General features: G+C 41.2%; 3 protein-coding genes across 3 annotated transcripts; 1 reads left to right on the forward strand and 2 right to left on the reverse strand.

The window, feature by feature from the left end:
- Window positions 1-5,172: 5,172 nt before the first annotated feature.
- On the reverse strand, window positions 5,173-7,877 carry LOC120727104 (ras-related protein Rab-25-like). The gene is made up of 5 exons (XM_040021250.1): window positions 7,582-7,877; window positions 6,853-7,048; window positions 6,431-6,624; window positions 6,172-6,252; window positions 5,173-6,083 (listed from the first exon to the last, which is right to left on the reverse strand). Exons 1-5 carry the CDS (start codon window positions 7,616-7,618, stop codon window positions 5,959-5,961), a joined length of 633 nt encoding a protein of 210 aa, XP_039877184.1. The 5' UTR covers window positions 7,619-7,877; the 3' UTR covers window positions 5,173-5,958.
- Window positions 7,878-10,155: 2,278 nt separating this feature from the next.
- Window positions 10,156-18,687, reverse strand: ubqln4 (ubiquilin 4). The gene is made up of 11 exons (XM_040020987.1): window positions 18,544-18,687; window positions 16,977-17,128; window positions 16,650-16,798; window positions 16,288-16,550; window positions 15,962-16,120; window positions 15,577-15,799; window positions 15,283-15,422; window positions 14,768-14,851; window positions 13,102-13,217; window positions 12,858-13,023; window positions 10,156-11,617 (listed from the first exon to the last, which is right to left on the reverse strand). Exons 1-11 carry the CDS (start codon window positions 18,685-18,687, stop codon window positions 11,465-11,467), a joined length of 1,749 nt encoding a protein of 582 aa, XP_039876921.1. The 3' UTR covers window positions 10,156-11,464.
- Window positions 18,688-21,856: 3,169 nt separating this feature from the next.
- LOC120726829 (lens fiber membrane intrinsic protein-like) lies at window positions 21,857-23,100 on the forward strand. Its single transcript, XM_040020802.1, has 4 exons — window positions 21,857-22,103; window positions 22,306-22,455; window positions 22,554-22,688; window positions 22,805-23,100. Exons 1-4 carry the CDS (start codon window positions 21,869-21,871, stop codon window positions 22,864-22,866), a joined length of 582 nt encoding a protein of 193 aa, XP_039876736.1. The 5' UTR covers window positions 21,857-21,868; the 3' UTR covers window positions 22,867-23,100.
- Window positions 23,101-23,670: the final 570 nt, after the last annotated feature.

Below are 23,670 nucleotides of genomic sequence, written 5' to 3' on the forward strand. Positions count from 1 at the left end.
GTCAGTTCAACAAGTGCTGTCCTGGAACTACACACATACACACACACACACACACACACACACACACACACACACACACACACAGAGAGAGAGAGAGAGAGAGAGAGAGAGAGAGCCTTTGTGTGCTCACAGGCTATTTTAATTGGTAATAAACAGACAGGCACACACAAATGTGTGATTAACAAGTGAAGCAAAAAGAAGCCACACAAACCAGGCATTAAGTGAACATAAATAATACAAAAGCGTGGCACGCAACAGGCCTCACTCGGAGTCATTCAGTAGTGTTTATTCAGTGGAACAAAATAGTGTGTGATGTGCTTGTTCGCTAATAAATGCGGTGTCTTTACACTCAGGGCATATCTCCAGCCTGAGCCATTTCATGTGGACTGCGCCTCCATTCATGAGCCACATGGAACAAAAGCTGAGGAGGAGGAAAATACAGACATGGAAACATCTACTCATAAACTCAATTTCACGCCCCTTTTGTCACTCGCCGCGCTGCCAGGCGTTTTGTGTTCCCCTGAGAAAGAGCCGAGGGCTTTTAGGGGGCTGTGTGCGTTAGCTGTTATTGCCTGTCCCATTCTTTTGCTGGAGATGGCTGAAAAGTTTTGCTTCATCTCAGTGTCACACATTTGGAAGCCCGTGGTTTCACATTCTAGTTTTAGCCACGTGGCTTCTTCTCCTCCAGTGTAGGAGTGGTGCCAGGGTGAGAAATCACCTCTGAAATATTGGCGCCAAACTTTTGTCAGGCCACCTTGAAGAAAATGGATCAGTGGAGCTGTGGTCAGAGCAGCAAAACTAGACAAAAGTCAGGTGTTATGACTGAGGATAGAAGACTTTATTGTGCTAATGTGCCAGAACAACCTTGCCTGCTTCCCACTCTCCAGATGTCATCACTTAAAGCAAAAATTCAAACTTGAGAGCGGGCAGAAAGCTCACCTGTGACAGCAGAGCTAATGTGTTAATGGCACTCCTACTTTACTTTGTTTCTGGACTCAGCTCGAAGCAGCCCACAAATAGCAGATCGATAAATAATTAATAATAGAAATAATAGCTTTACACCTGCAGCCGTTTAGCATCACTGACTCACAGACAAACACTGAGGCTGTCATGGCAACTGAGGTATGTAATATTATGTTAAGTGGACCGATGCTGAAGCTTTCAGCCTCGTTTGTGGCTGTCAACCTGTTTAATTGCATGCTGGAAAGGAATCTTGTGACCCCAGCTGGGCCTTGAGCACAGACAGCCAAGCACAACGGGCTCCGTTATGAAATTAGAGGCTTTTAAAGGAGTTAATTGACTCGAGTATATGGGGAGGCGATACAGCCAAGCACGAGGGGGCAGACAAATGTGCAAACACTAATCTAGAGAACTGAATTATAGGACGTTTTAATTCCACGATAAGCCGAGCCGAGACTAAAACACCTCCGGTCTTCAACAGAGATCGATGAAAGCACTCTTTAACAGTTTGCTTGCGATGAACTCGAGGCAGTAACCCACCTCTCTGCCCATTTTCAGCTTTCTTTTTCTCCATTGCGCCTTTTTATTTTTTATTTTTTTGAGAACACACACAGGCACCCATCAGCTCACCTCTCTTTTTGATTGGTCGCCATAACAACATCACCATGGCAATCAGAGGCATTGACTTGGATTCTATTTATGCGATGATGTCAGCTGATGTGGAAATATCAGTGTGTGCTCTTTGCTGACAGATGCGGGATGATGCAGGAATGTAGGCCGTCACACACACTCACGCCCAGACGTTGTTTTCACATCGTGCACATTTGTAGCTGTGAACCCACACAGTAAGGCGCGAAAAAAAATCTGCAACAGGTGCAAGTTATGTATTTAATGCGTTTTTAAGCATGCCCACATGATGCTGCTATTCAGTGAAAAGCAGGTAAGTGGGTGACATGCATTCAAACCACTTTACGTCTTCTCATTTGCTCATTCAGGTTCAGTCTTGCTGAATGGCACTTGTACATGTGGAGGCACTAAAGGGCTAAACCTCTGATTAGTGCATGACCTTGTCTGCCACCTGCACAACAGCAAACTAGCATGCATTTCTGAATTTGGATTCCCCCCCAAAGATAACTAAAAGTCTTCCTTAATGAGTCTAAATATCCTGCTGAATAAACATTAAAAATAAAAACTGCTGTCACTCTACTGCAAGCATTGCTGCTTTTTTTGATTCAAAAGCTGACAATTTATTTTTCAAGTCATGTGCATGCGTGTGTGTGTTTGGAGTACTTTAGATGTGAGGAAGTGAAAAAAATCAATTTTTAAAAATGGCTACAGAGGACAGCTGGGGGTTTTTGTTCTGTTTTGTTTTCTCTTTAGATGAAATGTAAATATGAGTGGGATTGTGTTATGATTGTAGGACTTATATCACTGCTGATCATGCGTATAAACAAACAAATACAGGAAGCGGATATAAACAAGTGAAAATGAGCTCTGGACAGGCAGAAACCAAGTGACAGACACAATTTGCGAAAGCGGGATTTGGAGAGCAGAAGAGAAACTGCAAGGCAACAGAAATGAGAGTTAAAGGTCATAAGAAAAACCAACCCAAACCGTACAGATTTGATGCTCCGACTTAAAACTCCAAGATTTCCCTGCGAAACAAAGTGCTGCAGGGATGGAGAGGGGGGCATCGTAAGCCAGAGATAAACAGATCCATGTTGGGGTCAGAGGTGCCATTGCACTTATCACTTTAGCATATATACGAGTTCTGGTTTAAGACACACTTTTTACAACTTACACATGTCTAGTAGCATGCGAGTAATAGCCACCACATGTTTGTGCTAAATCCATTTCTTTCCAACCATGATGAGAGCCTTACTTTCAAGGCTGGGTCAGAAACACACTGACACACTAGGAAAAAAATTGGAACAATCAGCAGAAGGAAATGCTGCTTCACTGTTCAGCCCTCTTCATTCAGAATAAATAAAGGAACCTGTATTTTTTATTTATTTATTTCTTTTTTAAAAGAGATTTAGTAAGTATAAACCTTCCTTATAGGCATGGGATGAAGCAAAATTTACAGGTTTGGTGACCAGGCTTTCAACCTGTGCAGCTTGCTCAGCCTGTGTGGATTATTACACCAGATGTCTTTCCTCAGCCTATAAAATATCCCCATTCACAAGGTATAATTAAACATTTACTGCCTGGTGCAGAGCCTTCCTATCATATTTTCATGAGAGAAGCTTAATAAAAGCATTTGTGGTCATTTCACTGTAGCAAAATCATCTCCGGCAGAGAAGTCTTGCTTGGGGACACAGCATGCACGCAGCACACACGCACGCTCATACCACAGCAAAGCCTCCTCATGCACATCTGTGAACCAGAGATAGAGCACTATCTGTCCAGAATGTCATTAACTACCACCGCTGTAGATTTATATTCACTCAGTTGTGCCATATGAGCTTGTACAATTACATCCATAGTCTGGAGATCTTCTGCGAGTGGACACATTGACATAAAATTACCAAGTCTGGGGAAAATGTAAATTAATACCCCACATCATAGGCAGCAAAGGTTGCTAACTTAATATAATGAACGTAAATGTGATGCATAGTAAGAGATGAGACAGGAGTATGAGACATGTAGGCGTTACTAAATGAATGAGAGGGGGAACAAATGTATTTCACTATAGTACCCTCGGGCTGTGGTTTCAACTTGTAACATCGGCAGTGCCATCTACAGGTTGAGAGGAGACATAGCACCTTCAAAGACCATCTCAGGACTCTTATCATTGGGCAAGATCTGAAAACCAGTCGTGCTGGTGTGACACCATCTCTCTGCCACTTGGGGAAAAACTACTACTTGACCTATACCTCAAACCTGGAGTTTTGTATATTATATTAATCTCGCCAAGCACTCCAGGTTCCTCCCGCAGTCCAAAGACATCCATGAGTTTAGGTTAACCGGGGGTCCTAAATTAACCATAGAACGTGGGAGTGAATTATTTTATCTATATCTCTGCATTACCCTGGGACAGGCTGACAGATTGTCCAAGGTGTACCCTGCCTCTTGCTTCGTGACAACTAATATAATCTAGAGCACCCTGAAATGATAAGAAAATCAATGGACATAATTCATACTGGTCTATTTCTGAAAATGCTGATCTACTGGATTTTCCTACACAACCATTTCTAGGATTCACAGAAAATGGAATTACAGCGAGAAAATATCCAGTGAGCAGCAGGTCTCTGGGTGGAAATGCCTTGTTGATGGCAGAGAAGAATGGCCAGACTGCTTCAAGCTGATAGGATGTAATAGTAACTCAAATAACCACTCATTACAACCAAGCAGAAATGCATAAAACATTGAAGCAGATGGGCTACAGCAGCAGAAGACCACACTTGGTGCCACTTCTGTCAACTAAGAACGGGAAAGTGAGCCTAAAACTCACACAGACAAAAATTAGACAACAGAAAATTGAAAAACCTTGCCTGATCTGACAAGTCTTGATTTCTGCTGCGTCAGTCAGATGGTAGGATCAAAATTTGCATGGCTCCATCCTGCAATGTTGTGGTGCAAGGTTATTAAAGTTAACTTAAAATAGGCTAAAAACTGAAACATTTTGTGACCTTGGAAAACTAACTAACTAAAATAACACATATATATAGAGAAAGGAAATGTTCTTACCTTTGGTACCTATTAATTAAGCAAAAATGTATTATTAACCTGCCTGATGACACATGATAAATGTGTTTATTGAGACTTGTGAGATGTTTACAAGACTGTTAGTCATCTGCTTTCAAAGCATTGTGTTGTTATTGGAATACCAATATCTTGCCTCAGACAATAATAATTATAAAAGACTAAAACTAACACTGAAACTAATGAAAACTAAGCTGAAACTAAATCTTTTCCAACAATAAAATCTAAACTGAAACAAGAAAGTACACTCTGTAACCTAGCTGAAACTAAAATAAACAACAAAAAATTAAATAAAACTACTTAGAAAACACAAAACTTTAATAACTCTGGTGTGGGGGATATTCTCTTGGCACACTTTGAGACCCTTATCACCAACTGAGCATTGTTTAAACACCACAGCCTGCAGGAGTACTGTTCCTGACCATGCCCACCCCTTTATGACCACAGCTTACCCATCGTCTGACGCCTTCCTCCAGCAGGATAATGCACCATGTCACAAAACTCTAATCATCTCACACCAGTTTATTGAACAAATCAACAGTGACTTTTGGTTTCAAGTAGGACAACCTGCTCCTTACATTGATTTTGATGCTCTTTTTATTACCTTACTTCTACTTCAGTGTTTGTCAGAAAGCAGTGAAGACAAACTTACCCCACTTCAGTCCCACCCCCCAAAAGTCATAAATCTGACAACACATGTGATTGGTCCTAAAATAGCATTAACTATGATGATGTAGGAATACCATCGGTCCTCATTTAACTCCACCAATACAATTTTTTAAAGATTAACTTATCTAACAGCATATGAATTGATTCAAACTGGACCAGTCTTATTCAGCTAGTGTGTTAACACTATAACTTTATTTATTTCACCTCCTTTTATCTCCTTTTTCCACATAGCTCGAGTCTCATGGAGATGTTTCATGACTTTTTGTTGCAAGTACAAGCAAATAGAAGAAGCATAAATAACTTATTCCAAGACGTCCCTCTGGATTCCTTTATAAAAGCAATAAAACATTACAAAGTATTTCTAGAAACATAAAGAAAAAAATGTCATCTAATGCAGAAATTGCCCATCAGCCATCAAAAGAAATATGTATAAAATGTGAAAGTGAATTACCATTTGCAACACTTATTCAGTAAATTAGATACTGTACAGACGGTATACTGAAAGAGGCCTGAACACTGAGAGCTCAGTGTCAAGCAGAAGCCTCGCTTGAATGACAGTCAAGCATGGTGATGCTTCAGTATGTACACAGCAGATCTTTCTGGGGGGGGTGTCGCAGTCTGTTATTAGCTCCTGCAGCAGCCTTTGCGCTCCTCCTGTGCCTCGCTGCTTGGCCCAAGGGGGCTGGAGAGGGTCACAGCACTGATGGAGCCACGGGTCACCTCTCTGCTGGCCACCTTCCTATGGATCGCTGGAGAAAACGGAGACGAAGAAGATTGGCAATCAACACGGACACAAGTCAAAGTGAGGGTGTGAATGCTCTTTCTGGGCACCTTTACCTGTGAGAACTTCACTGAAAGCTGCTTCAACATTGGTGGAGCCCAACGCTGATGTCTCCATGAACATCAGACCTTTCTTTTCTGAATCACACCGGGGTTTGAAAAACAAAAAAACATTAATACAGAGCAAAATGTATTTAGCAGTGAAAACACCATTTATGAGAATTTTTGCAAGACATAGAAATAAAATCAGTCTCTTATATTAGATATATTCCAAAACAACATTAAAGAAATAACTATACAATACTACTTAACTTACCTGCAAAGTCTCTGGCCTCATCTGTGGGTACGGTCCTGAGAGTGTCCAGATCGCTTTTGTTTCCCACCAGCATGACCACAATATGAGGGTCTGCGTGGTCGTACAGCTCCTTCAGCCATCTCTCTGCGCTCTCATAGGTCAAGTGCTTGCTAATGTCATAGACCAGCAGCGCTCCAACTGCTCCCCTGTAATACCTGAGGAGGAACACACATGGGCTGGGTGTTACATTCAAACAGGAAACAATGCCTTTAAGTAGGTGTTGTGCATGAAAGAGGTGTGACCGTTAATTAAACACAGTGCAATCAGTGTTACTTAAACTGGCAAACATGTGTGAGCCAACACTGATAATCTCATAATTCCCACCTCAATTGTGTCTGTTACTCATTCGTAAATGGTGTGTGTGCTTATGTGTGTGTACCCACGCTGAGGTGATAGCTCTGTAGCGCTCCAGGCCAGCCGTGTCCCAGATTTGAGCTTTGATGGTGAGGTTATCAATCTGCACGGTCCGTGTGCTGAACTCGACACCGATGGTGGTACGGCTGTCATGGGCGAACTCATTCTTGGTGAAGCGAGACAGAAGGTTGCTCTTTCCTACGCCAGACTCTCCGATCAAAACCACTAAACAAACACACACAACAGGTATTGAAATGGCTCTTAATCCTTTATTTGATTAAAAAACTAGATACCAATAACACTGAGTATTAGAACAAATCAAGGATAAACCTATCTCATGGTAACTTGCTGAAACATATTCTTTTATATCCAGACTTTCTGTCACCCTCAAAAGATACTAGACACTATGACACCACACAGACGTGGCACATCTCCCCTGGGGCTGATTTCACTTTGGAATGAATGGAAGTTTATTTTAATAAGGAATATGCACATGCACATGAGGCTCTTTGTAAGATTATAACGTGTGGATTATATGTTTCTATAATAGGTCAAAGGTTAAATGGTTTACAGCCGAATGGATACAGAGCGATCACTTCCTACTTTCCCTGCTCTATTCACTTCCTTGGAAATAGCAGCAGGCAGCTACAGCCGGAGTTGTACCTGCCAGCTTCATTGTCTACAAATACGCAATAATACACAGAGAAAAAGACATTGTGTCTTCCTACACAATCACAGCTTAAGCAAACATGACTCACCTTTAAAGACAAAATTGTACGAATCATCAGACCCCATGCTGCACTCAGAGGCGAAGGGTTCCTGCTTTGCTAAGTAAATATCCTGAAGGCACTTTAAATATTAGCTCCCAAAGTAGAGTTTAAAAAAGAAAGAAAAACAGAAAGAAAGAAAAAAAATCCAGCCTCAGTCCTGAGTCTCTCTCTCCGATGTGGAGAGAGAGCAAAGGTGAAGAAAAGAATGGAAAGAAAAAAGGGAACTGGTTGAGCCGCTTGCTTCTTTATCTACGCATAGTGGGTAGCTTCAGATTGTGGGCAGGCAGTCCTGAGCTCTCATCAGCTGACACCCAAAGGAGGGCTGGAGGGAGGAGAGCAGGTGGAACAGGTAGAACCACTGGCAGGTAGTCATGAAGTGTCTCCACCCTCTGCTGCTCTATTCACGCACTGATTCTGATCATTTGTGGTGTGACCTCACTTAAAAGGTGGTTTCTGTGTGCAAACACACGTCATCATTCCCCACCTTTCTGATCATTAAACTTGGAGTTAAGAGTGCTTTATAGTGTACTAACTATTATGTAACACACTGCTTAAACAGAATTTAATAAGCATATAGCAATAAGTCAGTTAAACTTCTGGGATATTTAACTGATCAGTTAAGTAGCAGCGGGGATTGTTATTCAGTTTCAGCTGCTTTAGTGTTGATGAGATTAACAACAGATGCACTAGAGAGGCAACAGTGACAGTTGTCCCTCATCTAGTTTTGCATTTGACAGTGTAAAAATCTCTGACCGAACGATCAGAAACAGACTTCATGAGGGTGACTGAGGGTTCTCTATTGAGCCCTGTGGAGCCCAGCTGGCATTTAGTGTAGAAAACCAGAATTGGCAAGTACACCACTCGTGATTTGTGCTTATCGCAGATCAGAGCAGGTTCACCCTGACAGACCAGCTGGAGAAGCTGTGACAAACTTTGTTTCCTGTAACAATGTTTAGCATGACCAGTTTGGTGGTGGGTCAGTGATGTTCTAGGGAGGCATATTCATGGAGGGATAAAGGCTAGGCAACGACACCCTGACTGCCATTAGGTATCAGGAGAAAGTCCTTGGACCTGCCATCTGACCCTACACTGATGCAGTGGGTCCTGGATTTCTCCTGGTGCACAATACTTGGCCTCATGTGGCGAGAGTACGCAGGAAATGGTAAATGGCCTGTATTTGTATAGCACTTTTTACTAGTCTCGCCTAGGGACCCCAAAGCGCTTTACACACCCAGTCATCCACCCAATCACACACAGGTGGAGGCAGCTACAGTTGTAGCCACAGCTGCCCTGGGGCAGACTGACAGAAGCGAGGCTGCCATATCGCGCCATCGGCCCTTCTGGCCAACACCAGTAGGCGGTAGGTGAAGTGTCTTGCCCAAGGACACAACGACCGAGCCGGGGCTCGAACCGGCAACCTTCCAATTACAAGGCGAACTCCCAACTCTTGAGCCACGGTCGCCTCTGGGATGTATGAACTGGTATCCGTGACCCCACCCACATTTTCTTGACCCAAATCCAATAAAACACCTCTTGGACATTATACTATTATTATTATTATTACAGGTTGCACCTCATTCTCCAGATCATCGATACCCAGATCTGGATCCGAGAGATCTCCCAGGAGACCATCCAGTCTCATTAGGAGCCTACCCTGACATTGCATTTGCAGTATGCATACCTGATAAACTGAAGCTTTGGTCAAATTGACTAGTCTGCCACATCTTTTTTTCACTTGTGTCTTTAAATTTAGCCACCTGTAGGCTAATAATTACTATTTCCTTTAAAATATCTGGCATCCTTTCATTCCTAACCAATTACCCATTCTATATCAATGTAGATATCAAGCATTTCTTTTTTTTCTTCGTAGATCTGATGTGTTCAAAATGTTCCTTTATGTTTTTTTAAAGTATATTTTAATTATCGTGATTAGCAGAACACAGCTACAATCGATCCTATATGAATACAAACCAGCAAACACAGTTCAGGCTCACACAGTAATTCATAACTCAGCACTCTAAGAAGATAGCGTGTTATTGTTATAGTGACATGTTTGTCTTACAGACTATTTGTGACTGTATAAAATCGGAATTACCACGTTATTTTTGTAAGAAATACAATATTTGAATCAATAGAAAAGATAAAAATAATATACAGTAAGTTCATTTTTGACAAGACATTTCCTTACAAATAGTGAAAATATTGATTTTAACTGACTAAATTAATATCAGAGATGAAAACACTTCCTGGAACTTTTAAGCATCATTAATAGTAATCTGTGTACTTTTCAGCAAGCTTCCAAGGTATTTAAAATTAAAATATTTAAAATATCATCCAGTTAGTGGTACCAAACTAAAACTCAAACCTTAAAAGGATGGCCAACTGTGTTTAAAAACAAAACAAAACAAACAAACAAAAACAAAAAAAAACCTCCAAAAGTAGATTTAATCTTACAGATTTCAACATTTCACATTTAACAAAAAAAAAAAAAAAAAAAACAGAAACAAAGTTCAATGACTTCATACAAATTAACTTTCATAATCAACTGACACATGTGTGGGCTGTTTTTAAATCATGTTTTATTTTTTTTAGTACAGTACTGTTAAAAGTTAGTTCCAACATGTTCAATTCGGAGATGGATTTTCATTTTTTTTTTTTTTTTCCAGCTGAGGTCAACAGACAAAGCAAAGCTATAGCAGCAGTTGCCAAGGTTACCACAACTACATTGCTGAGAATTTCAAAAGGAAAAAAATAAAAAAAAATAAAATAAAACAACCTAGGCTTGATTTGAGAAATTTATGATGCCACTGTACCAGAGTTGTTTGTAAAGCCGTTCCATCGTTCATTTTTCGTTAATCATTTGATTTCCATTTTATTTTGATGAGACAAATCACCTCTAGGTACTAACTGCACCTCAAAAGAGAAATTAAAATGAAGAATAAGATTAAAACGAAAGGAAAACTTGTTTCATTCTTATTCATTCTAACTGCGCCCTCTGCTTCAGAGACGCTGCGATGTGATATCTGATTATGGCTAAAGTTCTGGATGGTGCGTGAAATTTTCTTAGTTGGGGCAGGGTCCTCAATAACCCACTGAGTGAGGCAATTCACTGATGATAGGGCAGTGGAAGACAGCAGGCACAGCAATGGTGCCTCAGAGGGGGAAAAGCCACTGCACCTGTGAGTGGGCACTTTTATCTTGAATGACGTATTATGTCATGTTATTAAGAGCTTGCAATAAATAGTGAAAGCTGTTGGGGAACGACAGCCATTTAAAGTAGAATCTTTAGAACAAGGAAAGGAGGAAATAAGGTGGATCATCTGCGTGGACAAGATACCTTCCTGCTAACACTCAGGTTTGCCACCTGTAATCAGAAAATCTTCATTTATCAATTTGCTAGTTAAATACCAGCAAACCTCACAGTAGCCATGTAGGGAAAAGAGCCAGAAGCCAATCACATCACGTGGGTTCAATTTGTATCATGAAAACGTTAACCTGTAGCACTCTACTCCAGTTTTACATGAAGAAAACAATATATAGTGAAAATTGTAGGGAATCCCTTTCCAGGAGAGATTTTCACTCTTATTCTCTGCACCAGAATACCCTTTACGGTAAGAGTGGTTCAGTCCAACTCTACGGCAGCACTCTTGACAGAGATCTGGTTGGATGGTGGCAAAGAGTGAAAGTATGGGAAATGGGGCATGATCTGAGAACAGATGTAGAGTGAAGGTCTTATAGATCCTGCCCACGTTCATTCCATTAAGTTGGGGACAATACACTGAAATTTATTTTGGTTCTCTGTAGATGCTGGGTGTTTTTGTGAGTTAGGTATGTATGCGCATGTCTGTGTATCACTAGGTACTGTATGTCTTTACGAGGGCTGTGAGCCCAGAAGTCTCTCGATTGCAGCATTGATGTCTCCTCCAGTAGCTATGAGCGCCTGCAGGTTGGCCTCGCGGTTGATGAAGCCCATAGCATTAAGCTGGTCCAGCTGGGACTGGAACCGAACCTCTGGGGTCTGGGTCTACAACGACAAAATGAGATGCGAGACAAATTATATTAGTACCATACTGTGACCATGTCCATCCACCCCTTTTTCTGTAAAGCAGTCATTTCATCTGAGAGCACACATGTTCACAAATTGTACAGTATTGTGCAAAAGTCTTGAGCCACCATTTCTTTATATTTTGCTTAGCCACTTTTCTGTCCTTTTAAAAAGCATCCTCAAGAAGGCTTTTTGAAGGCCTTTCAATGTTTTTCTTTGGCTGATTTTCCACTCATTTCAGTCCAGTCCTTTTACCTGACCATTTTCACAGGAATGTTATTTGACCACTTAACACAGGCCGATAAATCATCCACCCAAAGATAACAACCTAACTCAATTAAGTGTTCCACCTAGTTATGTTTATGTATGTGACTAGAGAGCTAGAGACCAGTGAAACAAAGCAGCACTTGATGACAGAAAAGTTCAGGATATCCTCAACTCATCACACTATTGCTGTCATTTGCCAGAAGTACGCTTCAGCGACTCATCACCACACTGTGGACACCTTTTACAAAGTTTATTTGTTATTCATTGCTAAGTGTTGACATTATTCAAATATTTTAAAGTGTAGTGTGTACCCCAGTGCTCACTGTACCTATGATTATACACTTGAATTAAGAGGGGTAAGAAAAATTGAATTCAGTTAACTGCAATTTGCAATCTACTGACATCTAGTGAGATTTTACAGACTTTACCTTTAAGACAAAGGAAAAACTCCAGCAAAGACCTGACACAGGACCAGCGAGGTACATCTGGTCCTTCAGTGGATCGCTCACTGAAGTCTAATCATATATGGTCTAAACGGAAGGCGGCTGTCAAGAAGCCATTTCATAAGGAGGACAAACAGTGAGAAAAGGCTGAGGCATGTCAAAATCCAGTGTGAGATGATCTTGACAGAGGATGGAACAAAAGGCAGCAAACATCCATAGAAGAGCTTTAAATGTCCTTCAAGAAGCCTAGAGATCTATTCCCGAAGACATGACAAAACAGCTGCCTAAGAGAGTTCAGACTATGTTGAAGAATAAAGATAGTGAAACCAAATGTTGACTTTAAACCTTGTTAAAACTGAAAAAGAAAAAAACAAACTAAAAACAAACAACTCAGTTTTTATACTTTTCCATGTTTCAATAAAACACTGGAACTATGTCCTATTTTACCACCAAAATATAAAAAGAAATGTGGCTCAAGACACAGCACTGTAATTCCTATGCATGTGTACCGTTGCGCTTCCGCCTCCACCTCCTCCTCCAGCAAACATCTGGAGCATCTGTTGCATCAGCTGCTGCTGGGCAGTGTTTGTTCCAGCACTGCTGGGTGAGGATGCAGGGTTCTCTGTGGGCATGGCCCCTCCTGTGGGTATTCCAGGAATTCCACCTGGCATCAAACTAGGATGAAGGAAAAATTAACAGCAGAGAGTATATCCACCTCAAAAATGAACGATGTTTAAATGTGTGTTAGCATACCTGGGCATGAGGCCTGGTGCTTCTGTCTGCAGTGTCTGTAGGCCCTGCTGGATCTGCATCAGAGCTTGCATGGCCCGTGGATTGGTCATCACTGACAGAGCTTCTGGGTTCTGCATCTGCAACCCAACAGTTCAATGAAATTGTCACAGGATTAGCAGTCTACATTGTGTGAGCGTTACAGCTGTTTTCACACATGCACTGCAGGTTTGTTCAGCTGACAGAGGTGCATTGGACAACCTAAAAGTCAGACTCAAAGGAGCTTGCAAAGAAAAGCGTCTGGACTTCTTTAAGTTGCTTGAAGACATTTCACCTGTCATCCGAGAAGCTTCTTCAGTTCTAAGGTCAAATGATGGGGAGTCCCAGATTTAAACCTAGTGGGAGAATATCCCCCCACAGAGGGACAAAAGGACCCCTGATGATCCTCTAATCGCCTGAGCCAAGGTGTGAAAATGGGTGTGGGTCCCAATCAGCCAGGGTTTCGGGTGAGCTCATTGTGAAACCTGGCCCCACCTTATCATGCGAATTCCTGAGGTCAGATGGCCCAGGATGTGAGTGGGCGTTCAGGCGTCTGGGGAGGGATCTCAAAGCTGGATTATAGATGGCAGACAGTTGGTGTCGTAAACCACTGCCTCTGTTCAAAGATGGTCGCTCACAGTGGACATAGATGTAGCTCAGGCGATTAGAGGATCATCAGGGGGTCCTTTTGTCCCTCTGTGGGGGGATATTCTCCCACTAGGTTTAAATCTGGGACTCTCCACCATTTGACCTTAGAACTGAAGAAGCTTCTCGGATGACAGGTGAAATGTCTTCAAGCAACTTAAAGAAGTCCAGACGCTTTTCTTTGCAAGCTCCTTTGACTACGATGACCTGGATGACTGAGAACCTTCACAGACTAAAAGTCAGACGCAATTACATCAAACATTTTCCAGCTACCTAGTACAGAGTTCATGCTATGTCAGCACCACAGGTAATATTCTGCTACATTTACTGTTAGCAAATATTTCCTGCATGCTAGGTCCAGTAGTTCCCTCAAGTGAACCCTGTGAAGTACTGCCAATAGTTTGAAAGCTGACACTTTGCTGTAAATTTGTGACATGTTGTGTGGTACATGTGAGAAAGAAGAACAGTAGAAAATGTATTGATGCAATTATCCAAAAACTGACTCAAGTGGGAAAGCGACTCAACTAACAAATAACAACTATTCAGGAGATTCTTCTAATATTCAGATTTCAGTTTTATTTAAAGAACCTGGGACATTTGCCAGCACTGCTCTAAGTGAGCGCAGCAGCACCTGTGAGGGAGCCGTTTGTGTGTTGTTGTCTTGTGGTTTGGTTGCCCAGATGGAGTCTGTTAACTATGAAACCGACAGTCACTTCCACCCTTCTGGGTGATCATTTGATATACTACTGCCAAATTCACTTCTAATTAAAAATGAAACACGTAATTTCCTCATATTTCAATGTGTTTAATGTATTTTAACTTCTAAATCAGGTATTAAATACATATTATTTAATGATATAATTCATCATGTACCCTCAGCAGATACATAGACTGAGGCTCATTATGCCACCCTGCAGATCTAATCAGCTCCATTCTTTGTTACAGTCTTTTATAGAAAACATGCAAATCTAGAGCTGCGGTACTAAACTAAATAAATATGCTGTACCTGCTGCAGAAAGATAGGCAGCTGAGCTCTGAACTGTTCCTGCAGTTGTTGGTTTCCAGCAAACAAGGGGTTATTCATCAAAACCTGGTAGAGAAAAAGGGAAATACAGTCAAGAAAAATGATCATTCCACATCAGGCTATGCTGCTTACTCACTAAAATAATAGAAAGATTTAAGTAAATTCATTTTAGCACCTCACCACAGCTTTCAAACTGATGCTGTAACCTAATCAATATGTCTTTAGTATCACTCAGCAGCACTTTATCATGAAGTTGCTCTGGTCTAAATATGAGCTTAAAAGACAATCTCTGTATTGTCTTAATGCCAGTGGCTAACCTGATACTGACAGTACATTTAAACTGAGTTGTTCATTATGATCCACTTGTCCATGTATAAACATGTGCACCTGTCTGATGCACATTCTGAACAGGAAAATATTTTAATCTAATTGTTTTCTGCATGGCTGTGCATTATATGTATGTTTAAATGTGTGTTTGTATCCATCTTTAAGCTTACCTGGGAGGCCAACTCTGGGTTTTGAGCCAGTGACTGCATCATGCTGCGCATGTAGGGGGCAGACAGCATGTTCTGCATCAGCTGAGGGTTTTCAGAGATCTGCTGCAGTAGACTCTGCATGCCTGGGCTGTTAAACATGCCTACAATAAAAAGAAAACAATAGAAAATATAGACAAGAAATTAAAAAAAAAGTAATGTATACATAATTCACTACATCAAAGTATTATTTACAAATAAATAATTTGATAGTTAGATAATATTAAATTTAAGGAATTCAGGCTCGCTCTGGCTTACCATTTCCCAGACTGCCAGGATTGATGCCCAGAGGGTTCGACACACTTGGGGTGGTGCCTGCGGTGGTACTACTGCTCCCCGTGCTGCCCCCTCCACTCTCAGAAGGGTTAGAAGAAGTTGGTGGCCCCCATGGATTTGGTAGGGGCTCTCGGTTCTCTGTCCGTGATGGCTGGGCACCAGACTCGGAGCTCCCTCCCAGAGCTGAGAATGGGTTGCTACCAAACTACAAGGAGGCACATTTGGAAACACAACTGTCAGAATACTACTAGCTATGCAATGCTGACAAAAAAGAGACAACAAATACTACAGAATGAGTGAGAAGTTCAACAAGCGCCAACAGTGCACAAAAACAAAACATTTGTCAGCAAGTACTCCTCACAGATACCTGTTCTCTGGCAGCGCTAAACATGGGCTCCTGGATGTCTGTGTACATCCTCCGCAAAGCATTGTACCCTCCTGGGATGCTCTCCAAGTTGCTCAAAGCCCGGTCCTGGTTGCGCATCATTTCTTGCATCATGGCTGGGTTCCTGGCCAGCTCCATGGTCTGTGAGGTGTTATAAGAACAGGAAAGGAAACAACTGAATCAAGGTATCATTTTAAACAGAGCTCGTAAAATCCTTTTATAAAAAAAAAAAAAAGGCAGACAATATAGTGGTAATTTAATATTGTGCTATGTGAATGACACATTCAGCCCTTCTTAGTTCTGTTTACCTGTCTCATAAGCTCAGGGTTGTTGAGCATGTGGGAGATCTCAGGGTTGCGTTCCATCAACTGTTGCATCTGAGGATTAGCCATAATCATCTGTCTCATCAAGTCTGGGTTTGACATCATGTTCTGCACCAGCGGGTTCTCCATAATTTGAGAAAGCATCTCTGGATTGGACATAAGCTGCCTCTGCATCTGCTGCTGCAGCTCCATGAAGTTAGCCGAGCCCATGCCCAGTCCAGCTAGACCACCAAGGTCACCGAAGCCAGCTGAAGGAGGAAAGATTGGAGAGTGCTGGTTAAACACACCGCATTGCTCAAACAGTGAAAGGTGTTTGCCTGTATAAAATTACACAAAGTTGCACTTACTCAGTATGTTGGGCGTCTGTGTGGGTGGTGGGGCTGAGCCAGTAGAGCCTGTTGTGGTTGAGGGGTTGGTGCCTGGATTTGAAGTGGAGGTACTGCCTGCTTGGGTGGATGTTGAGCTAGAGGCTGATGTGCTACCACCATCTGCCGCCCTACAGAGATGATTTTTTTGGGGGCAAAAGACAAACTTAGTAATGCTGTGAACGCCTTGTGCTTTGAAGAGAAACATGAATCCAAATGCACAAAAAAGACTGAACTGTAAATCTAATGAATCCTTTTTGAAAACAGACACGAAGCATTTGGTTGAATCAGCATGGTTTGTTGACTTACTTGTGTGCTGTTTTTATGACCAAGTGCACTGTCAGGCCATCTTTGATGCCATGTTGGCTGAGGCTGTCGCCATCTTTTAAGATTTTCCCTGCAAAAATCAGAACCAGCTGGTCCTGTTTGGCTTTGAACCGCCTCGAGATCTCTTCTTTAAACTAAAAGACAAGAAAAAAGTAACAAACATAAGAAGTGAACCAGAAAATGTCTTACAAAAAGAGAAGAGATGGAGACAGAAACTGGAAATGAAAATTACAATATAAAGGAAGAGATGATTACTCACGTGACATGCTGCTATTATCTGGTTCTGTTTTGATGCAAACCTCTGGCATTACAGATGCCATTTCTAAATATCCCATTATCTGGGACCATGCACTCTAAATCTATCAGATTACCACTAGTCTTTCAACACTTTGTGAAAATTACTTTGATAAAGTACACCTTTGATGAGTATTTTAAGGACAAAGGAAAAAGAAATCACTAGCACCCTATAATCGGCCTTCCTGACTGCAATCAGCCCTTTAGAAAATCAGAATGGTCAATGTCTACCTGTTACTTTTCATCAACTTTACTCTGTTTGATAAAACATGAAAAGCTTTAAGACCGCTTTCTGTAAAAGAAGAATTTAAAAAAAGGAATCAGTATCATGGTTTAATAATGGCCCAGAATTGTTGACTACTATCGTTTCGTTCACAGGGGCCTAGCAACCTCTGTATAAAAGCAGCACAGAATCTATACAAGTAAATACGCATGATTATACAATGCAACTTAAACAATTTAATACTTATACATGTAACCTGGTCATTGCACTAAATGTTATGTACATCAAACAAACACAGGCCCGTGAACAGATTAAAGAACATGGCTAGCATGTATGAACAGTGAAACCACAACCATTCAGTGGCAACGCAGCCATAACAAACACAGCTGAAGAGATTATCCTTTTATTGCGATTAAAAAGACTGCGTTATGCTTTCAGTGCCCCACGTCGCCAAGCCAACAGTAACACTGAGAAACTGTATATTCCCAAGAAAGCCCAATGACTCAGGGGCAGCACTGAGAATGTTCTAGAGGGAAAGCAAAGTTTAGCTTTCGCTAAAGCCGTCGGGCTGAAACAGAAAATTAAAGTATGTTGTAAATCCGAAATCCCTGTCGTGGTTACATCAACTATCGGTTATATCGGTTCCTACTTGTGGTAGTGGCATAACTAAAGCGTCAGCTGACACTTGTTTGGCTACATAGTTAGCTAATGGCTCTGCTAGCAAGTTGGCTGGCTAACTTGCTAAGTGCTAACACTTAGCAGGCTAACCGGTTCGCAATTTCATCTATTGATGTGTGGTCATATTCCTCGATTGGATGTCACCAACGTTAATATCACCGAACATTTGTTACCCTAAGCGGCAACACTTCCGCTACACACAGCCCCTTTAATTTCACAAAGCCCCTGGTTGCCGGCTAGAGTGACGACAAATGCTAACAGGGCTAGCTCGTTAGCTTCCTAGCTGAACTTGTGGGCAGAGGCATGACGTTAGAGGCGCAGCAGCTAGCTCCCCACCAGCAAAACCCAACCAACCTGAGTAACAGAGGCATCTTCTGCGATGGCGATTTCTTCTTTGTCTTTAGGAGTTTTCACTGTGACCTTTATAATAGTTCCCTCGGAGGCTTCAGGTTTATTATTGTTGTTATTACCAGGATCTGCGGCGCCTTGGTCAGCCATCTTTACTCCGCCGATGGAACAGCTCGGGTCTTGGCGTCGGCTTCCGGATCACGAGAGGTCAAACCTCTTTCCAGAACGAATTTCACAAGCTCCCGTATGTACGCTGTCTCTGCCTGGTCATCATTGGTCATCACATGTATCACCAGAGGAAACGGATGTTCTAAAACATCACACGTGTGATTAACATCCCCACCCCCCAAATAAACAAAATCGGAAATGACTTTCTAAAACATGTCTGCACTATAATCAGGCTTTTGGCAGCACATCGGGTATCTTACATACATTCTTTATTTTAGACCGGCGTATTCTTATTTATTTATTTAGGTATTAGGTGAGAGATAGCCACCCAAGCTTTCATACATTTATCGATTTTCTCTATTCAAACTTTACAAAAACAAAACAACATTTATTTAAACTTAAAGCATGTAGAAACAAAACGTTCTGTTTTTAAAAGTACAGTGTTGAGCCATATTCGTCCATGGAAATACAATATATACGGAAAAAAACAAACTTTGTAAATAGGAAAAGTAATAGTAAACAAATTAAGTGAAGGTCCAGATGCATCTCTCAGGTTCTGTATCAGGGCTTTACTGGATTTTTTCCTGTCCCTTAAGGACGTGACTTTCATCCATCATCTGCTGTGTTTTCAGCAGTTTAGTTCTTTGGTAATCAACTTTTTATTGCAAAACTGCTGTCTTATGCCGATCAAATTGTGTCATCTTTGGCCTTTTTCACAGATTCAGCTATAGAAATGTAAAACAATCATGTGTTTTTTTGATAGTCTGTGCCTAAAATAATATGTAAATTGGTTCTTTACTAAGGTATCTATTAAGTGTAGACAAAACAGCGATTACTCTCGTGAGTTTAGGTGCCTCTTTAAGCTTTAATGATTCATAGGTCAGTGTTAGGTGGCTTAAATGGCCAGGCACTATGACTGGACTGAAAATGAGAGAAAAAACCATCAACGTTCAAAGAATAAGTTAGAAAGGCCTCCAGAAAGCCTGTAGAACTATTGCTCAAGACCACTTATAAATTTACAGGAAGGTCTGGCTCTCTGGAAGTAAAATATAAAGACACGATAGGGTGATCAATACTTTTGCACAGTACTATAGGTTTTTGTTAATTAATTAACCCTTGTGATGAACCTTTATGCAGTGTTTTTTATTTATTTATTTTAGGTAAAGTCTTTTAACATTTCCTTTTATCTGTTGGTTTAGTGTTTTGTCTATTAAGGATATGAACTCTGTCAGCAGTATTGTTAACACCTGCTTCAAAGTCACAGGGGCCAAGCAGAGACATCTGTGCTCACTCTTTGGGAAATCAGATAATGAAGCAGGCAATAAACATTATTAACATATTTTTCATCTGATTTCAGGAAGTTCCTCCTAGGTCACCATTTCTGTGTACCCCAGAGTGGATCAAATGTATACTTTAAATCCTTCACTCCCGCGGCTATTAGATTACTCAACACTGACAGGGTCCATTTAGATTATTTTTTTCTATGATTGTTCATTTTTAGACACTTGTCCTGTTTATTTATTTTACGTTTAATGTATTTATTTTAATTCTTTTCCCATGACCTCATTCTTTGTTGATCTCTGCCTTGACATGCAACAGTGTTTGTGTTTAAGGACTAGGTTGTGTGAGCAGGTTGTGTCCGTAAGATGCAAACAAATAGTCCTTTTTTGGCATTAATAAAGTGATCTGAATCTCAATCGACTAAGCATAGATGATTTTCATGTATGTACCCCTTTTCCAATATACATGTAACTGTATCTAGAAAAAGTGGACAGATTTGCTAAAAAGCATCATAGGTTCGTCATAGGTAGGTTTAGGATAAGGGTGTGTGGGTGTGATAAGGTTTATAGTGAGAGTACAGAAATTCCCCACGTCAGTGAGTATTTTCACAGTGACCAAACATCCAAGTGTGTGGTGTGTTTTTTCCTATTTCATTTTGTGAACCATATAAGTTGTTTTTGAAATGTTTCAGACTAGTTAAAAATCTCCTTTATAACCTTGTCTGCAGGGTAGAGCTCGTGATCTGAACATATACTGTATCAGGTTTAAATTGTGACAGAGATACGGCTTGTATAGAGCGCTGCCTCTATATGTGTCTGTACATGCTGCCACAGGGGGTAAGAGCTGAAAGAAAAGTGTTTGCTTCAGCATGTTGCATTGACACTGACAGTCCTGCATACCTATGCACATCCCCAGTTCTAGAGCAAGCCATTTACAAACAAACAAAACCCCCCAAAAGGAACACCCCTTCTCTAAGGGCACACAAATGCCAGAGACTGCGCACACACGCACAAACACACACACACACACGCACACGCGTGTCATTTGCACCGTGGCCCCTGTGGTGTTTCATTCAAGTGTATCTCACTGAGCGAGACTCATGGCAGCAAAAGATTTTGCTTTCCTCAACAAAAAATCAGAGGGGACAACTTTACAGTTGTAGTATTGTCTCTGACTCTCTCGCTCTCTTTCCAGCCGGCTCTCTCTTCTCCCCCTCTGCCTGTTCGTATTTACTCTATCTACCTCTGGAAGGCGGGCAGTAGAGAAAGGTGCATTTCCAGAAACGAGGTAAGGGATCAGATTTAACTGCTATTTTTGAGTGTTTATCCTCCAGTGTCACGTTTGCGTTCATGGTCACTTACTGCTGAAGAAGAACCGGCGTAACATGAGAAACAAACTGCGGCATCACACAGAGTAGCTGTTACACATATTTTGCTTGTTCAAGTCACAGTAATGTTTCCTCTAAAGAACAGGTAATGTTAACTGCTAATCAAATGTTGGATTTCTGTAAAAAACAGCTAAAAATGTGATTGTTCTAAGATTGTATATCGAGTAATATTTTCAATCAGCTTCATGTTCTTCCAGTGTACTTGTTGTGGATTGGTTGGCTTTATGTGCTGTTTTAAAACAGGGCTAAAAAATTCATAATTAGCTCCCTTTCCCCTTTTTTTCCTGTCGCCTTTGTGTAGTTTTGGGATAATTTGAATGATCGTGAACATTTAATTTTCTGTTTAATTAACGTATTTTAGGTTGGGTAATGTTCTACTATCACATATGCACAGAGCAAAGGCAGAAACACACTGCAGGTGTTTGTTTCAGCTGTGACATATTTAACCTTTTCTTTGCAGGTTTTGATCAAACGGGCTTTTACAGTGTAAGAAAAATGTCTATCGTCTTCTGTTTTTACAGGTGCTCTACAGCGGCCCCATTATCTCTGCTCAAAATGTACAGCTTCATGGGAGGGGGTCTGTTCTGTGCCATAGTGGGTAATATCCTGTTAGTGGTCTCCACTGCCACGGACTACTGGATGCAGTATCGACTCTCTGGAAATTATGCCCACCAGGGTCTCTGGAGGTACTGCATGTCCAACAAGTGCTACATGCAGACCGACAGCATAGGTAAGAGATCCAGGGTGTCTTCAGCCCATTGGACCACCACAGTATTTGTAACAAATCAAAGGAGTGTGTACATTTATGTGTCTGTTTTTCATTTTTGGATATTGACATGGCTGTGAAATAAAATCAATTGAATTTCTTTGGCTCAACAATCAAAACAATCCTGTCATACATGCCTTGTTCATTTCTGTCTGTTTTCACCCAGCTTACTGGAATGCCACCAGGGCCTTCATGATCCTTTCAGGGATGTCGTGCTTTGCAGGCATCATTGCAGGCATCATGTCCTTTGCGCACTTTTCCTCCTTTGAAAGGTTCAACCGCTCCTTTGCCGCAGGAATCATGTTTTTCGTCTCAAGTGAGTTGTCTTTCTTTTGAGTCGGCAAAAACACACCAACAGAAACAGTAATAATGGCACTAGAATCACTGACATGTGCATCCCAATCGCCCTCTCAGCTTTCTTTGTTCTCCTGGCGATGGCCATCTACACTGGGGTGACAATCAACTTCCTGGGAAAGCGATTCGGTGACTGGCGCTTCTCTTGGTCATATATACTCGGCTGGGTGGCGATGCTCATGACCTTCTTTGCAGGTGAGAAAGGACATCCAGTTGCAAAAGTCAATAACTGCTTAAGTTACCATTAAATACCTAAAATCCGACCATTCGAATATATTTGATGATCAAAGCCTCATCTCGGCCTGTTGCAGGTATTTTCTACATATGTGCCTACAGAATGTGTGAATGCAGGAGAGGAACCGGACCACGCTAGAGCGAGACAGGCAGCTTGTTTAAGAAAATAAAGACATGCTGCCTCTTCGAATACACGAAAGGCAGAACCCATCAAGGTGGCCTTGACTGATCTACTGAAGAGATGATGTCTTATACCGATGCTGGAGGTCTTTGATGGTCTGTTTAGCATGTTTTTAAAAAGTCACTGCAGTACAGATTTTTTTTTTAGTCACAGTAACAATATAGAGGACAAACGAAACTAATAAAGCTATAACATGACTGATGCTGTTTTTACTAGTGCAATTTGTTACTGGCTTAAGTTTTGTGTGGAAATCTCACCAGGAGATGGCAGCACTAAAACACCACGGAAGTCCTAACATAGTCAGATTTGATGAGGAATGTAGGGCCGCTATATTAAACATCAAATCAGGGATTAAATACCTAGTAAGGTTGTAGTTTTTGTAGATCAGATTTTTATACTGTCACTCCTTTAACTTTCAGCACCGCAGACTAATGGAAATACTTTTTATTAATAAGCAAACTCTACTGGAGGAATGTATGTAATGCAAAAATATTAATCCACAAAGCAAAGAACAGCACATCAAACCTCTGTGGTGAATATTCTTGTCTCGGGGTTCCCCCTGAAGCTATCAGATTCAATACATCTGACAAAGATTTCCCCAAAGTAATAGAAAAATATATGATCTTTTTTGGGCTGTTGTTTAAAGGCAGAGCTTTGCCTTTGATTTTTGACATCCCCTTAAGGCTTGACAGCTCATGGAAAACTAGAGGGAGATTGTTTGTGTTTGTGTGTCAAACAGGCTACAAACAGCAGAATAGATTT

The sequence above is a fragment of the Simochromis diagramma genome, unplaced genomic scaffold (genome assembly GCF_900408965.1).
Source record: "Simochromis diagramma unplaced genomic scaffold, fSimDia1.1 OVJJ01000753.1, whole genome shotgun sequence".
Taxonomy (NCBI): domain Eukaryota; kingdom Metazoa; phylum Chordata; class Actinopteri; order Cichliformes; family Cichlidae; genus Simochromis; species Simochromis diagramma.